The 16,687-nt window shown below is 44.0% G+C and overlaps 2 protein-coding genes across 3 annotated transcripts; one reads left to right on the top strand and one right to left on the bottom strand.

Annotated features, from left to right (window-relative positions):
• Positions 1 to 2,789: 2,789 nt before the first annotated feature.
• On the bottom strand, positions 2,790 to 9,211 carry tbc1d17 (TBC1 domain family, member 17). The gene is made up of 17 exons (XM_079176846.1): positions 9,128 to 9,211; positions 8,311 to 8,406; positions 8,155 to 8,232; positions 7,953 to 8,064; positions 7,677 to 7,860; positions 7,454 to 7,565; positions 7,077 to 7,247; positions 6,825 to 6,950; positions 6,595 to 6,698; positions 6,032 to 6,126; positions 5,817 to 5,933; positions 5,319 to 5,419; positions 4,893 to 4,992; positions 4,455 to 4,552; positions 3,843 to 3,959; positions 3,658 to 3,744; positions 2,790 to 3,513 (listed from the first exon to the last, which is right to left on the bottom strand). The coding sequence occupies exons 1-17, from the start codon at positions 9,152 to 9,154 to the stop codon at positions 3,349 to 3,351; spliced, it is 1,890 nt and encodes a 629-aa protein (XP_079032972.1). The 5' UTR covers positions 9,155 to 9,211; the 3' UTR covers positions 2,790 to 3,348.
• Positions 9,212 to 10,847: 1,636 nt separating this feature from the next.
• On the top strand, positions 10,848 to 15,931 carry LOC306709967 (cytoglobin-1-like). 2 transcript variants are annotated; one of them, XM_079178303.1, is made up of 5 exons: positions 10,848 to 10,891; positions 11,011 to 11,049; positions 11,228 to 11,370; positions 14,690 to 14,921; positions 15,208 to 15,931. In XM_079178303.1, the coding sequence occupies exons 3-5, from the start codon at positions 11,228 to 11,230 to the stop codon at positions 15,370 to 15,372; spliced, it is 540 nt and encodes a 179-aa protein (XP_079034429.1). In that variant the 5' UTR covers positions 10,848 to 10,891; positions 11,011 to 11,049; the 3' UTR covers positions 15,373 to 15,931. The 2 variants fall into 2 exon arrangements, with proteins under 2 accessions (XP_079034429.1, XP_079034430.1); XM_079178304.1 differs by lacking the exons at positions 10,848 to 10,891; positions 11,011 to 11,049 and adding an exon at positions 11,070 to 11,134.
• The last annotated feature ends 756 nt before the right edge of the window (positions 15,932 to 16,687 follow it).

Here is a 16,687-nt window from a genome sequence, read left to right as displayed (position 1 = left end):
AAAAAGGTGTACCTCGGAAAACAACATTAGCAAAAACTATATTTCACATTTTACGAATAGAAAATCCACCCTAAAAGTATAAGATTGAATTATAATGAATACTAATAAAAGGTTTAAATTAGTTAATTTGAACAGCATGTGAACCATATGGGCTCACTTTCTGATGCATTCCTGGAATTCCTGCTGTTAAATAAAACCCACTCGGGATCAATCTGTCTGAAACAAAAGGACTCAAAGTCCAACAAGCACCACCTGACGACATTTAGACATCACGTCTTCATGGATATGTGCAGAGTTTGACTTTACTCGACTTTATTGTCCTGCAGCAATAAATACAAATAAAAAACTCTAAAACCAGCAAATAAGAAAAACAAACTGGGGATAAATAAATAGTTTACGTGCAAATTAAGGATTTATCTTTGGACCCTGGAGAGGAAGCAGCTCAGACTCTTTATTAAAGAGTATCAGTGGAAACTAGTTTACCTTCTGCAAGAACATGTTTTCTTGTCGGACGGCCGCTCACCGATAATCTCGCTGCCCGAGGACGTTAGGATGAACTCTCCTCTGCAGATGAAAACACGAGGTAACAAACATCATTCAGGCTCGTGTACAGACCTCTTTATGTTCAATTCAAGCTGAATAAGAGATGACTAGGGACTAAAGAAACCCCACCACACAGAAACACACCTCCAGATATTTAAAGGGTCACACTCGTGGGTTTTAGAGCTTAGAGGGCAGCTCTTGAGCCACATCATCGACTTCTAAGACACGGAGCATAATGACAACATGAAGAGACCCTAATCCACTAACACGTAGTCGATTGTAGCATTAGTGAGAGAATATGGGGTTTAAAGCTGTCGACAAGGCCTCGGACTCATAAAACAGGCTTTGAGAGGGGCTGAAAGCAGATTGAGTTTGAATGAGGGGCTGAGTGAGTTTGTCTCTGGAGGTCAGGTTGGGGTTGGACGGAGGGGAGGAAAGAGAAGCAGGGGGACAGATCGGCGGCCTGTTTAAGCGCCCTGCTAAATTCATACGTCGCAGCTGTATTCAAACAACGCGGCCCGGAGGGGGACGGAGACAGCGATGAGCCAAAAGGAGGTCCTGAGAAAAGGGGGCGTGGTTCCCCCGCCCCTCATTTTCCAGCTCATTTCCCGGGACAGTGGAGAACAGAGGTCCCATTCACCTCACACAGACACCTGCTGGCCGGAGGGGGAGGAGACAGGGGGAGGGGGGGGGGGCAGAGTTTAACCAGTTCACAAGTTAAGACACCGCTTAAACAAATAGTTACTGTTACGCTGGATAACTCATCTTCAGAGTTTGATCTGCTATTTATCATCTAGAAGCCTGGAGGGGAGCACGCTGCCCGTGGGGATTTTTTAAATATAATCTATTTCTAATACAGTACGTTTGTACATTACACTGTTTGTGCCGGTTCTGTTTGTACCTAAATATTACACAGATTCACATCTTTCATTTACATCAAACAGAAACCAATATTTGGCAATTTCTGTCTGCCTGAACTTAAGTGATTTACATATTTACACAGAACATCTTAACATTTAAAGTAGACACCATGCGCTGTATTAGTTAAAAACTATTGAACTTATTCAAAGTAGATTTAAGAGCAGCAGATACTGAAGTACTTTTGGTCAAATGTGGACACACCAATAAACTACTTTAATGTCAAATGTTGAACTTCTTAGTAGTTATTTTGATATGAAATTAATTTTCTATAACACACGGGCGTTCCTGGTCTACAAATACAGAATTTCCTGCTGAAAAAATACACATTTTATTGTTTGTCCCGTGATACGGCCCACAATCCAAAACGTTTCACCCCCGCTGATCTAAGCAGTAACATTATAATCTAGCTATTAGTCGATATAATGACATTATAAGAGTTTTTTTAACATACACTAGTTTGAACAATTATAACTTCTCCTTTGAAGACACATTCTATATTATTACAACTGTTATGTCGTCACATATTATGTGTTATTATACCAGCTGTGGATGCTTCACAGGAGTTATAGTTGCTGACGATGAAACACTTACAGGATATAGTGTGTGCAGTTTGCTTATTAGGTGTTTAACATTAAGTGTCACACTATAAGTTGCTCGTATTGAACTCACACATAAATGTGTGATAAATGTAAATAGCAGGTTCATGGTGGATCGTCTCGGCCCTCTCTCTGTACAGACGACTTTCTCTGTTAAGAGCATCAATGTGATGAACTTGAGTCTCTGTCCACAGACCTCAGAGTGGATCATTACTGGGATCATTTTAGACTCAAGGTAGAAGAGAGAATAAAGAGGGATCAGTCATGAAAGATCAGCTGCTTGTCTTTGAGTTTATGGTCAGTTTCTTGTGTTTTCTGTGCATTTTTTCGTTGATTTTTGCTGTTTTTAATGCTTTCTTGTTGCGTTTTGTGTAATTTTGTGCTGTTTTTGACACTTTTTCTTATGTTATAATCATTTCTTGACTGTTGTGGTGTATTAGGTCTCTGTATAAAGGCCCATCCAGGGACTTGCATTGCAAACTAGCTTCGGCTTCACACTCTGCTGCCAGTTTATTAGGTACACCTCGCTGAAACTAAAACACTTCCCTCATGAATGTTTTAATGTTCAGTTCTTGTTGAAACGGTTGTAAAGAGCTGTTGATTGAATGTTATGGTCATTGTTGAGGCTGTTTTTATGAGTCTGTGCTACGAACCTGTAAATAAAGAAACCATGTGAGAAGATCTGCAGACCGGTAACTGAGAGGAAACAACCGTAAAATGTTTCTTTAAATGATTTATTTGGAAATAATCAGCGGATGAAAACGTTATGACATGATGTAGATAATTACAAAGGTTAAAACATTACCACGCCACACGTGTGGAAACTATAAGGCATGCAGTCAGCTTTGCATAGGGCAGGAATGGCATCACACTAACAAGGTATCCTTCATCTTCTTCACTTCTTAAAGGAACGGTGGCGAGGGGACGCAAAACACAAAATGCACTGAAAGCATCACAAGTGACAGGCAGAGATGAGCATTAAATAAGGTGTCAAGAGGTAGAGGAGGAGGAGGAGGAGGAGGAGAAAGACACGGGACACTTAAACAAGAGGCTGAGATGGAAAAGGAGGACGACACACGAAGAAAACGAGCTCAATAGTGTTTCTAGAACATCTTGAATTGTGACATTCATAACAGAAACAAAGCCTCAACAACGCCCCCTGCCTCCGACAAATAGTAACAACATTCTTCATTCCATCTCATTTGATCATATACAGTCTTATATATATATCTTATTTTTTATTATAAAGATCGTCCATTTATTTCATTCCCTTAGCTGACCTGCAGATTTAAGGATAGGTGGGAACGCGTGCTGCACTAGAAGAAGCGGCTCCTTCCTGGGACTCGTCGAGGAGGCGTTGTTGCGTGTCGCTGGCCTGGGAGTCCGGGCTGTCCTCCTCGGAGCTGGACGGGACGTAGAGACCCAGGACCTGCTGCACCTTCAGGGGAAGCTCCTGAGGGAGGACAGAGCAGAGACGGGAGGTCAGGAACCGCTGACCCCACAGCTTCTAGAACACTCAGGTTTAGCTTTATATAATACAGGTACAGGCCTTTGCTCTTTATTATGACCACTGAGACTGAACCTCATTGGCTCTTACCTTGCACTGAGTCAGCTGCAGGTAGATGGCCTCCGCTCCTCGCAGGACGCTCTGCAGGTCCAACTTCATCGTCAGCTCGTTAATGTGCTGGAGAGCATTCACAATGTGACGAGCAGAGCGTTAAGTTATGGACAAAGTGACTCCTCGCCTGTCTCACGCAACACAAACAAACACTCGGTACTCACTTTCAGAATGGTGTTGAAGTCGTGGTCTGAGCCGATCAGCTCGCCTCTCTGGGACTCCAGGATCGAACAGGCGATCAGCAGGTGGAAATTGTCGCACGGCAGACCAGACCAGGCGACCTGAGGGAGGAGGAGGAGGTTAAGAAACAAGACTCTGGAAGTCATTTTGCTACTTAAGATACACATCAGTTGAAACAAAACGATCTGAATATTTACTTTAGAAAAGTTTAGTGCTCGTGGGAACTAGTTCACTTATTTCTCTCTCTCGTTTACGTCTCTTATATCTTCCGCACAGACGTGAGCTGACGTGGAATCGTGACGAGGAAACGTTTGGATCGTTTTTACTCTGTGTGGGTTTCTCCTCGCCTCCTTCTCAAAGCTTCCATGTAATGACTTTTGCTTTACTTGAGTGATTGTGAACATAAAAACTCTAGATTATGGTCAAGGTAATCAAGAACATTTTCTAAACTTTGTACCAACTCTGTTAACACGAAGCGATGTCACTCGTCACACCCTAATATGAAGCATGGAGAAGGTTTAAAGGAGTGAAGCTGAGTCCTTCAGCATCACATAAATATTCATGTAGATAAACAGATGCAGCTCTGGTGCTCTCACCTCCCACATTATTAGGATGTCCTCGAAGGAAAACTCTCTCTTGAACCAGATGAGCAGCCAGCGGAAACAGAAGCACAGAGAGCCGCTGTCCTGAGAGTCTGATGGAGAAGAAAAGAGGTTTCATTCTCAAAACAGCCCCGTCTACAACCGGCTCCGTCAATAGAGAATAACAGCAAACTTAATGGACAAATGTTTGGACAAAAGTGTCTCCGCCTACTGTACCAGCTTAGGAATCTGATTTTTAAGATTTATTGAGAGTTGTTTTACATTTTCTGTTCCCTGTAAATTCATTTTGCAGCACACGTTTGCATTATCATCATGCATATCAACACGGAGTGCACCCGTTCTGCAGCCGTTCTTGTTTCTGACGGACTTTTTTGTTGCGTCATCCTAATAACTTGACTTTAGTCGGACTGGGTGAGTTATCGGCGGACTGACCCAGGAAGTCGCACAGCTCCGGGTCCAGAGCCTTCAGCAGGATGCTGAGCTGAAGGAGCTGCTGCTTCATGGCCTCCTGAGACTCCTCAAAGTTCTGGTGCTGCGGAGGAAACAAGGAAAGACTTAAGTTAAGTCAATGCATACATTCAATTACTGTGTTTTTATATGAGCTATTAAGTCTGAAACCTGAACAAAGAACACAGTGGAAGACATCCAAACCACAATGAAACCGCTACAAACGTCATTTAAATTCATTCCAATCAGAACTACTGATGAAGCATTAAGTCACCACACAGGAATCACAAAAGCAGCCACAATAAACGTTCTGTTTTAGTTTGTGTCGCTGCTGAGCTGTAGGCTGTTCACTGTACAATGGAAGTAAAACTGAACTGGTTTCTGAAGGGAAAGGGAGACGTTTCTACTGACCACCAGCTCCATGAAGCCCGTCAGACACCAGAAGGACTCCACCTCGTTCTGGGTGACGAAGAGGAGAGGAGACAGGAGGTCGCTCATCCCCTGGACGTAACCTGGACGGATGGAAGCACAAGTGTCAGGGTGACATGGATGTGTCTGCCTGAATAATCATCTTAAGCATCCCTTTAATTATATAAAAGTGTATAATTCTATTTCATCTCCCAATGTTTTATGTAGCTTTTTGTCAAAAAATGTTAATTAATAATGATGAAGGTTACTCAGTAAGCACATAGCCTGACCGATAATGGCTAAAGACATGCGTTGCTCTTGTTCCAGTAACTCATTTATAATAAATGAATAAATATCATTATCTCCTCCAGGAGAATCATGAGATCGCTCACGTGTACTGCGTGCGTCCGTGAGTGTGCACCTCTGTGTCTGTCCACGGCTTTATTGCAACTTTCTAGTTCCTTTTTGTTACATTTTATTGGTAAGTGTTTTCGTACGTACCAAGATCAAAGTTGTACATGCAGTACGTCATCAGCACATCGTGCAGCAGAGTCAGTCCTGGGTTGTCGTTCCCGGAGAAGAAGGTATTGTGTCTGTCTGTCCGGCTGACGTCTCTCTCTGCCGCGACAGAACAAAGACAGTTCAAACAACAGAGATCTACGGCCGACTGGCTCCGTGAACAGATCTTCTGTTTCATGACGGACAGCGGGACTGACCTATCAGGCTCCTGTATCCTCTGAGGAGGGAGTTCCTCATCTCCTGCTCTTCACTAACCGACTTCCACTGCACCTTCATTCTGAAGTACTCGTCCCTGCAGACGGAGAAAGGCGGAGAAAGGCGGAGAAAGGCGTCAAAGAGGCGGAAGAGTTTGACATTTTGGGAAATATGCTCATTTGCTTTCTTGTCGATATGCTTCCCGAACACTGGAAGACTTTGAAGAGATTTTTAAAAGACTAAAGTCTGCCACCCTCTGACGTCTACAGATAATGTGTCATAAACACAGAGGTTATGGTCACAGACGAAATAAACTAAACTTTCAGGATTTTATTCTAACATTGGGAATTTGAAACACCAGCGTTAGAGGAGAAGATGGACTCTCACTCTCGCTCTATTCAAAACAAATATGAAGCTACAACCAGAAGCCGGTTAGCTTAAAGTTCACTCATTAACACATTATAAATTGTTTGACGACGTGTGGTTTGTGCGAGACTATTTCTTGGCCTCATTTAACCGAATGTGGAACCATTAAAACGAGCTGATGCTCAGTAACAACACTCACGTTTTGAACCGCAGAATGTCCTCTCTCTCCTTCACCGTGCTGTCCCACGGATAAAAGCCCAGGAGGAACTTCCATACCTCCTTCCTCAGGGACGGTGTGACGCCCTGCGATGGACCAGAACGGAACAAAAACAACACACACACACACACATCAGGCGGATAGAAGGTTGACAGAGTAAACACTGCGTCTTCTACATAGGAGACACGCTGTCACTGTTTTTACTGCCTCACCCCTCTGAACACGAGCTCTTTGATCTTCTCCGGGTTCTTCACTCGTCCCTCTCGGTCCAGAAACTCGTCCCATTTGTTCAAAGGTTGTCCTCTGGTCACGTCTGGTCTGGGACCGAGCTCTACGCCCTTAATGGAAAGACACAACCGTTAACAACCGATTAAGATTCTCTCAACAACAAGCTGTAGTCTCTGTTCGTTAAGACTCGACTGTGTGCTCTAAATTTGCTCCTTTTTTTAATTTCCTTCTCTTACACAGTTGATGAGTTCGAAGCCCGGCTCTTCATCGGGGTGGGGGGGCAAACTAGGGTCCCGAGCAGTGCGGAAGTGGGCGGGGGAACCCGGAGGTTTAAGGGCAGCTTTGAAGAAATTGGTGACTTTGGAGAATCCCCCAAACGTGGTGGCATACGGGTCCTGGATGAATCTCTGAACGGGATCACAACGAGAACAGACGGGGGTTATGTTTACTTTGAGTGAGAATTGCAACAAGCGTGACAGAGTTCATCTACTCCCACTTTAGACAGAGTGACACAGAAGTCACAAGCTTCATTACTGAGCATACGGGACTTTGATCAGTGAGTCATTGGTATTGATAATAATGATTTTATGATAAAAAAATTAAAGCAAATCACCGAAACAAGATCAGAGCCTCCGTCGTCGAACAGTTGCAGCTTATCGAAGGACTGAGAGAGAGCGCCCGGGTCGTGAGGGTAGGCAAGGAAGAGCCGCCCGTCCACCGGTGACCTGGTGATGATAACAGACACCGTGTGATCAGCAAACACAGATGTGAACAGCTCCGTAGGGCTGGAACTGTACGTCAGCTGTCTTGAGAGGAATCAGGATGAGGACACTTACTGGTCCAGCATGATGTAACGCTGCAGGGCCCTAAACAGCTCCCTGGTTCCTCCTCTGTGGAAGTGCAGAGCCGGCAGCGGGTGGCCGCCTCTACTCGTCAGCACCAGGAAGTTTCGCCCCAAAGAGAACCGAGCCCTCCGGAGAGAGTACAGCTCTGAGAGAGGCAGCGAGAACGACCACTGACCTGCGGGCGAAAATAGGCAACATTTAGTTTTGAATGCAGCCTTTTCTATAATATAACTGTTGGTCTAAAAGTGACAGACGTGTGAACGGCACCTGAGTCTTTGACGGGGACCGGTTCTCGTTCTTTCTTCACCGTGCTGATTATGGCCCAGTCTGGCTCGTACCCAGGGTCGAAGTTTGTATCCTCCTCTCCTCCTTCTCCATCCTAAGGAGAAAGAAGTGGGTAGATTGGCAGTTATAGCAGAGATGAAATTAAATTAAATTCCTCATTTGTAGCAAGCGGATTATTACTGACCTTTTTGGTGTAGAGTACAGCGGGGGCGCTGCGGCCTTCATCCTCCAGTGGGCTCCACTCTAAAGCTGGCACTCCGGCCTAAAAACAAACGCACGTTTAACAATCACAGCGTTTCTTTTGATTTCCTCCGCTTCGTGTCCTGACTACTCAGCTTACCCGCTCCACAATGCGGATGAACCCGGGGATGGTTGTGTCCTGGTTACTCCTCTTGGCATTTGTGTGGAGGTAAACTCCCTCCTTCTCAAATATCAGCTGAGAAAAAAAAACAGAAACAGCGTCGAGGATATAAATCATAAAATGTGAGATGAAAATGAAGAGCAGCTTGTGTTCAGGTTGTGCCAGATTGCAGATCATGTTTGGTAAACGTTGATTATCTATCAATCTGCTGATTATGACGCTACAAATTGCTTGTTTTATCAACCAAATGTATGACGAGTATTATCATATATGACAAAAAATAGAAAAGAAAAGCAACAACACAAAAGCTCCACATTTGTGAAGCTAAAATATATCGACCAATTATCAAAATAGATTATTACAATGGTATTAGTGATGTTTACTACTGTCTAAGTAGTGAACAAATGAAATCAGGACATGTTTACGTTACTGCTCACATAACCACATGAAGCACATCACGTGACTACAGGTCTGTCTAATGAAACAGAGAGCGACACATTGGTAGTCTTCACCATTATGAACCAGTATCGACTGGCTCTGCAGGCAGGTCTAACTGGTTATAGACACACAGCAGAGTCCGACATATTTTATCCAGCCTAATGACAATATGTCGCTGTCAGGTGTGCTGACATCAGAGCCGACAGCTAGCATGTACTATCAACAATAAGCTAATAACGACAACACGCTCGAGGAGTTTCATCGTGAAATGTCGCAGTCGAAGAGGAAGAAAAGTCGTCACCAACTCAAACGTTTTAAAATACAGACAGCGACGTATTGTGAAACTTAAAAAAAATACCTTATAATCTTCAACGTTTTGCTCCATTTTTCCCCGTCAACCTCTGCCTCCACTTCGTTTTTTCCAAAATAAACGTTACGTCATACTTCCTGTTTAAGGAGAGCCCCGCCCCCCTCAGAAGTGACGTCACGGTGGGAACGCCGACCAATCGTGGAAGCGAGCGAAACGAAGCGGAGCCGTGTGAAGAGAGAGTCGCGTCAACGAAAGTTGAAAATGCCTTATCGTCACGTGATTCACGTAGCTAGTTACCGTGAAGCACTTAGCGGCCAATTTGAATGGTAGATATTGGTATAAATCTGTACAGAACTGTTCTTTTTCATAACTTAATAAATGCTTTTTAGAATTTAAAAAAACTTCTTAATACATTTATGTTCAGACATAAAGTCATTATTATCTCACTGGAAACATGTAAAATGTCAAGGATGATAGTATACAATCAGGCAGCTAATCATTAGATAAAAAAACAAATTTATTTACATTATTTCTGCCTTTAGATTTTATTTCTCACAGATACCCAAATATTAACTTTTTCTATGAATTATTTACATAAACCCATCTCAAATATAAAATGTGGTCAGTGCCTGAGAAGCAGAACCACTCCAACTGTCCACTAGATGTCATTATCCATTAGCCCTGGATCTACTGAGTGGAGCTATGTCAGAGTGTAACAGAACGAGATGATTAGAGAGAACGGGTTCAAGGTACACCATCGTTCTTATCAAAAACTAGTCTGAATGTTCCGGTATGGGTGGAGACGGTGAAGTAATTACAAAGCATTGACAAATGTATCAGACTTCCTCTGTGTAATAATGAAGTGGTGCAAGCAGAGGGTGTTGCTCATCAATCATTCACCAAGAAGTCTATTTGTTTGTCTGATCCATAACGATTCAAGCCGACCTCAGCTAATCCTTAACAAGCCAGTTTGATAATCATACGCAGGACATTTATGAATTCTGAGATATCTGAGGCACAGCAATCCCAGAAATATGACGTGTGTGTCAACTTTAACCACACACACACACTAACTTTATTGTTAATAGTAAACTCTCAAGGACTCTGTCAATGTTTCACACGTGTCCGTTCATTGCTGGCACCTCCACAGTCAGGCCGCAAATATCCCCTCAGACGATTATTGAAAAATCTGATGTCTTCTCTCTGCTTCCATGTTTGTTCTCCTTTGGCGGCTGACGCCCATATCCTTGGAAACTTGAACCCGCTTACCTCACTTAAATGCTTAACTAAGAACATTCTCAAGTTTTCAGCTGTTACACTGCATGCAATATATGAATTCCCACTGATAACCCCTGTCAAAACACACAGTGGACAATGTACACATTTAAAAAAAAGAAGTGCAAATGAGAGCTGTGTGGCTCTCTTGAGGGTCTGTGCAGATATTGAACAGTAGAGTCATGAACAAATGGACCGAGGACACGCTCGTATAATCTGTATCTTGTCAGAAGCACAGAACAACAAACTAAAACGAATAGACGCCTGCCCTAATTCTGATGGACGTCATGCTGTTTCATTTTGTGCCTCTACATTTACGTCGGCTTTGCGAGAAATTCAATATTACAGTTTAATCTCCTGGTTAGTCAGGAATGGTGACAATGGAGGTAAAAGGTCAGAGTGCTCCGTTATCTTATTTCAACATCATAATCTTACATTACATCCGCGTTCGCCCCTCGCATGAATTACACGTCTGACTCTCTAACGACGGATTTGTTTCCCATCTCATCATGTTTTAATCAAAAGCCACCTACAAAGGTGAGGTGGAGGGAGACAGAGAGAGAGGGAGAAAGGGAGAGGGAGGGGAGGGAGAGTGTAAAAGAGAGAGTAGAGAGGCTCCTCCTCATTCGCTGCGTGTGTTTCTTGTGTTTTTGCAGCCTGTTCTTCACTCACACTCGCTCAGCAGAGATTCAGAGGTGAGAGCAAAAGGGGGGGAGGGAAGGGACACTGATTTTTCTTCCTCTCTCGCCAAGAAAGAGACACAAACAAGAAAAAAAGAAGGTAGAAATATAGTGTTTATCTTCTTCTGGGAGGGGTTACTGTCATCAGCGTTGCCTTCTGCACGTGCTCAGCTTTGCACAACTGTGTTTCCAGATGGAGAGGATGCAGGGAGAGGGAGAGGGCGACCCCCTGGAGAGACCGATCCCACTGACCGACAAGGAGAGGCTGATGGTCCAGGACTCCTGGGCAAAGGTCTACCAGAACTGTGATGACGTTGGGGTGGCCATACTAGTCAGGTATTGCTTTTTCTTAGTTTTAATCTCCTGTATGAAGCTTGGAATCATTGACGCACAGAGTTAGGAAGATATTTCAATTATTCTGACAGTGTAATTAGAAGTGAGAGGCTTGTTCAGCGGTTGCATGTCACACAAATGTGAGGTATTCTCTATTATCCCAATCAGTCAACACAAGAACAATTCACATAATGTTATTCAACTGACGGCAATGATAGACAGGGTCTTGTTTGTGTCTTTCAAGATAAATGACGCAAAACAACAGATGTTAAAACAGAATCAATAAAGCGAGAATAAAACATCCTAAAGGTGGTGTCAATGTGAACGTTTCTTAGTTTATGATAAAAGTAAGGCGCAGCAGGGAGAGGAGAGCGTCTTTGGTTTGGGGACCTCAGAGTTGCGTCTCTGCTCTATAGATGATGTGGTTCTGTTGGCTCCATCATCATCACACAGTGTGACCTTCAGCACGCACTGGAGTCGGTTTGAAGTGGGAAGCGGTTGGGATGAGAGTCAGAACCTCCAAGTGTGAGGCCGTGGTTCTCTGCGCTGGATCGCACGCCTCCGGGTTTTCGGGAGCAAGTTGCTGCCTCACCGAGCGAGGGAGCTCAAGTATCTCTGGGTCTTGTGGGGCGGTTTCGGTGCGGCCTCAGCAGTGATGCGAGGGAGGCGTTGTACCAAACCGTTTGTGGTGAAGAGGGAGCTGGGCCAGAAGGCACAGCTCTTGATTTACTGGTCCAGCTAGTCTCCAACCCTCACCTATGGTCACGAGCTTGTAACAGAAAGAATGAAGTCGTGGATACAAGCGGCCAAAATGATTCCTCCCTGTAGAGGTTTGCTGGGCATGTCTGACTGGTCAGAGGCCCCCCGGGGGTAGACCCAGAAAACGCTGGAGGGATTGTAGATCTAGTCTGACCTGGGAACTCCTCAGGGTTCCCCAGGAAGAGCTGTAGCTGTGGGGAGCAACATCTGGAATACCTTCCTAAGCCTGCTGCCCCTACGACCCGGATAGAAACATGGATGGTACGCACTGATGACGGGGCCAACACAAAACTGTGTGCATAGTATCTAATTCCCATTTGGGGACTTTTCATAATTTCTCCTCATTTCCCGCAACTTTAATCAGTTCACCGCGCCTGGAGTAAAAGCTCCACTGATGCTTTTCTGCCATCAACTTGAACCCAGACTTGTGGGATTATCCTCCCACCGAATGCAGCTGCTAAATTCAAATGATCTTGTTGACTTTAGAAGTTTGCAAATCTGTCCAAAGGAGCTCATATTTTTGCAACGTAATACTCTCACCTCACTTCACCTCACTTCACCTCACTTCACCTCACCACACCTCACCTCACCTTCTTGTTTATGCCGTTCATCAAATCGTAGAGACAATGTTTAAACATGGTAATCCGTTAATCAGACAGCGTTGGCACTTCAATGGCTCCCTTTCATGCTTCATATGATTTATAGAAGGCTCGGCACCTTGAAGAATGTGTTTCCATCATCACTGGAAGCCGGACTGCTGCCAGACTCTTTTCGCTGCCCAGGCATCACTACAGGAGGGGCATTCAAACACTCCACTGGAACTGCAAAAAAAACAAAACCTCTGAATGGGAAAAAGCGTTGACATGATGGCTTAGAGGGTCTTTCGCGTGTGACGAGATTCCCTGCGTGGCACATCACGCCCTCCTAATCTTTTATGATTGCAGGAGGTGAAAGTTGAGAAGGAGGTCAGCGAAAAAGCAGGTCGCGACTTGTACAGACTCATCAGTAAGATACTGTTGTTTTTTTACAGATTGCTGACTATTAGGGATTAAGCTGCAGCACTTTAACAAAACAAATCCTGCTCTTCTTCCTTTTATGATAAACATGTGGAAATAGAAATTAATTTAGCTCAATTTCTTCTGTTTTTTTTCTGCGCATTCCTTCACAAGCACCCCACCAGCCTCAGGAATTTGAGGAATGGGGATTGATCGATAAGCATGACCGTCGTAAATTCTCCCTTCAGCAGTGAAAGCAAATCACTGTCACCCTCCTGAACCTTAGGCTCAACTTGAATCCTCCAAACGAAAAGTCTTCAGGGTAGAAGATCCAAAGTATCAAATTAGGACGCTGTCGATTCAGCTCTTCCAGAAAACAGCCAAGGAAGAATTAAGGGTCCAATGATCATATAAAATACTAATGAGGCTATTTAAATGCAGCCACAGTAATGCAATTACAAGAGAGAGAGAGATTAAACACCGCAGCTCCTCATTAGGTTGCGGTGAAACTGGAATCACAAGACCCTCCTCCCAGAGCTGAGACGCTCTCAGACACTCAAGTTCACACATGAAACTTATATCCAGCTATATTCTTCAGAGCTATCAGAGGAATGTTTGGTTCTTTGTTAGCTGTTGCAGAGACAGTGGGAGGTGTGTCGCCAGGTCAGCAACCAGATGCTTTGGCCCTCTTCCCAGACTGTGGGAGGGGGTGTTTTTAGGTTCGTCTTTTCTAATTCTCTGTGATACTTCTTGGGGTCAAACGGGGACATAAACCAAAGAAAGTTTCGTTGAACTGACTATTTGTTCTTGGAAAGAAAGCAGGATGTGCCAAGAAATATTAGTACCGGAACCGAAAATAACATTCGTGCCAAATGAAATGAAGAAACGTTGGTTTTCTGGTGTGAGATATGCTATGAGGGCGTGATAACCACAAATAAATACAGGTAAGAAATGATTGGTTCTTCAAACCTTAATTTACAACGACATTTACATTAATAGTACACCGGGGTAACACCCAGTCCTGTAACACAAAAATAATTTACAAAAAGTGCGAAGGATGTTATTTTTCTATATCTGCTTTATTTGCTTGTGAATTGGACGTCTACCAACATACAAACTCTGACAATACATCGGGAAAAGACAAACGGATATAAAACAAAGCACTATTAGAACTGGATCAACCTTCATGATAAACTGATGCTGCAAAATGTATTTCTATAATGTGAAATGAGAGTAACTAAAGGAAACTAATGTACATATTATTATATAATCACCTGTAGTGTTCTGTCATGTTCTCTCTACAGATGAATGTTTCTTCCTTTGTACCATGCACCTTTGTACCTTTGCAGTACTTTGATAGTAGTTAAAGCAAACATCTAAAAGGGAAAATATGCAGCTCTCTCATGTCAGTGCTGGTATTTACTCAGGGTATCTTGCCAGCTGGAAAACCCAAAATGAACGTGTTTTTGCAGGATCGAGCTGGTGCTGGCTGTAGGGCGACGAGATTAGCCGAGCTTCGCAGCAGCTGCTCACGCTCACATCTCTCGTTTGCTCTCCTTCCTTCGCAGGCTGTTTGTGAACTTCCCCTCGTCCAAGCAGTTCTTCAGCCAGTTCAAGGACATCGAGGAGCCGGAGGAGCTGGAGAGGAGCAGCCAGCTGAGGAAGCACGCTGGCAGAGTGATGGGCGCCATCAACACGCTGGTGGAGAGCATCGACAACTCAGACAAGATGGCCTCGGTGCTCAAGCTGGTGGGCAAGGCGCACGCGGTGCGGCACAAGGTGGAGCCTGTGTACTTTAAGGTAAATAATAAAAGAAGACACAGATTAATCAACTTCAATGCTTAACCAATAACCTCTGTTCATTGGTTGCAAACCTAAATAAGTAGTTTTGTTGCCTAAACCTAACTGAGCTTTATGTGAAGACGGAAGTTTAATTTTGAAAAGATTGTAAGCAGGTAACAAGCGGCAATTGAGGAGTAACTTTCTGTAAAATATCATACGAACCGTTGTCTGAGGATACAAACTACTCCTTTAATGGAACCTCAGAGAGTCACAACTAAGTACATGTATGCTGTGTCTGGTCCAGATCCTGAGTGGCGTGATACTGGAGGTCCTGGGAGAAGAGTTTCCAGCGGTGGTGACGGCTGAGGTGGCCGTGGCGTGGACCAAACTCTTTGCCACGATCTACTGCAACATCACAGCCATCTATGAGGAAGTGGGCTGGACCGAGCTGTCAACCTCAACCGGGTGAAGCTTTTAGTCTGGGTTTATCGAACCATGAGGGACTTTTAATGTTTGGCAAATGGCCTCATAAGAGGGGGATTACTCAACTGTACTGAATGACGGGAAGCAATGTATCTGGGGACCAATACGAGGAAAACTGTTTAATGTAGTCTTAGATAATCGTGGGCTATGGGACATGTACTCTAAATATAAACATGTACGGGATGGTATGGGTGGCTGTGTGTGTGTGTGTGTGTGTGTGTGTGTGTGTGTGTGTGTGAGAGAGAGAGAGAGAGGTAGAGCAAAAGGGAAAAAACTGCAAACCTAACAGTGGACAAGAGGTCACATTTGACTTGGACGTGCCTTCTACCGAATGTGTATATCTAAAAAAAAAATCAACAACAAAATACTGCTGTGTATATATCATATCATGTGATGTTTCCCTTTATCAGCCTGGGTCTACTTGTGTTTGCTTTATGGGACATTTTTACATTTTCTAACGGTTAATTGTGATGGTTGTCATTTTTTTTCATTATGACTCACCTTTCTATCTGTATTCAACACAACTTTGAAATAAAAAAGACAAAGAAAAAACCCACTGCCTCAACGTTGGATCCTTTGAATATCTGATTCATTATTGCATTAAGTGTGACATAATTAGACCTTTCTCTCTCCTGCTCGCCCTACTGCTCCCTTATTCTCTGCTTGAGTCAGCAGTGCTAAGTATAAGCTGCTGGAAGTCCCTATTCACACCCTCACTTATCCCACTATACGCTCTCTCTTTTCATTACATATTCTAGGAACACTGCACTCGGCCCACGGTGAATCACAAAACGTTGCCATTTCTTAACAGAGACAGACATTAATCTCGCTGCGTTGACGACGTGGTGACGAAGTGGGGTTGTTTTCGGGAACAGAAACACACAGCATGCTCTGTTTACCTCCTAGATCCTTGATCCAAGCTAATCCTCTGAGCTAATCTCCCCAGTCACGAGTGAGAGCCAGCAGACTGAAATAGTCAGACTGTTACACGACAAAATTCTGCCTTTCAACCATTCAAGCCTTTCAATGGGACGAGAAGCCTCGGTGCTGTGAACCATCCTCGGCCCCGAGGCGGGGGGGGATCCTTGGCGGTAGGACCATGTGCACCACTATGATGGTCCTCACCACCATCGCTCTCATCCTGCGGCAGAGATTCTCCAACAAGATCAGACCGTGAGTACCGATCGTGAACTCTTTGGATGTTCAGCAGGTCGTTAGAAGATCTGTCTGTGTTTTAAATTCTGAAAGAAGAAACTATTATATTTGTCAAGATCTGGATTCACACTGCGCTGTTAAGTGCC

This window comes from Pholis gunnellus (assembly GCF_910591455.1).
Source record: "Pholis gunnellus genome assembly, chromosome: 17".
Lineage (NCBI taxonomy): Eukaryota > Metazoa > Chordata > Actinopteri > Perciformes > Pholidae > Pholis > Pholis gunnellus.
This window is presented reverse-complemented; position numbering and strand designations above follow the sequence as displayed.

Bases quoted from the DNA above. Each gene is read 5' to 3' on its own strand.
- LOC306709967 (XM_079178303.1), top strand. From the start codon at position 11,228: ATGGAGAGGATGCAGGGAGAGGGAGAGGGCGACCCCCTGGAGAGACCG. The intron at 11,371-14,689 runs GTATTGCTTTTT...CTTCCTTCGCAG, and splicing joins GGGGTGGCCATACTAGTCAG to GCTGTTTGTGAACTTCCCCT. The intron at 14,922-15,207 runs GTAAATAATAAA...TGTCTGGTCCAG, and splicing joins TGGAGCCTGTGTACTTTAAG to ATCCTGAGTGGCGTGATACT.
- tbc1d17 (XM_079176846.1), bottom strand. From the start codon at position 9,154: ATGGAGCAAAACGTTGAAGATTATAAG. The intron at 8,065-8,154 runs GTCAGTAATAAT...CTTTCTCCTTAG, and splicing joins CTGTACTCTACACCAAAAAG to GATGGAGAAGGAGGAGAGGA. The intron at 6,127-6,594 runs GTGAGTGTTGTT...CTCCGTCTGCAG, and splicing joins GACATTCTGCGGTTCAAAAC to GGACGAGTACTTCAGAATGA.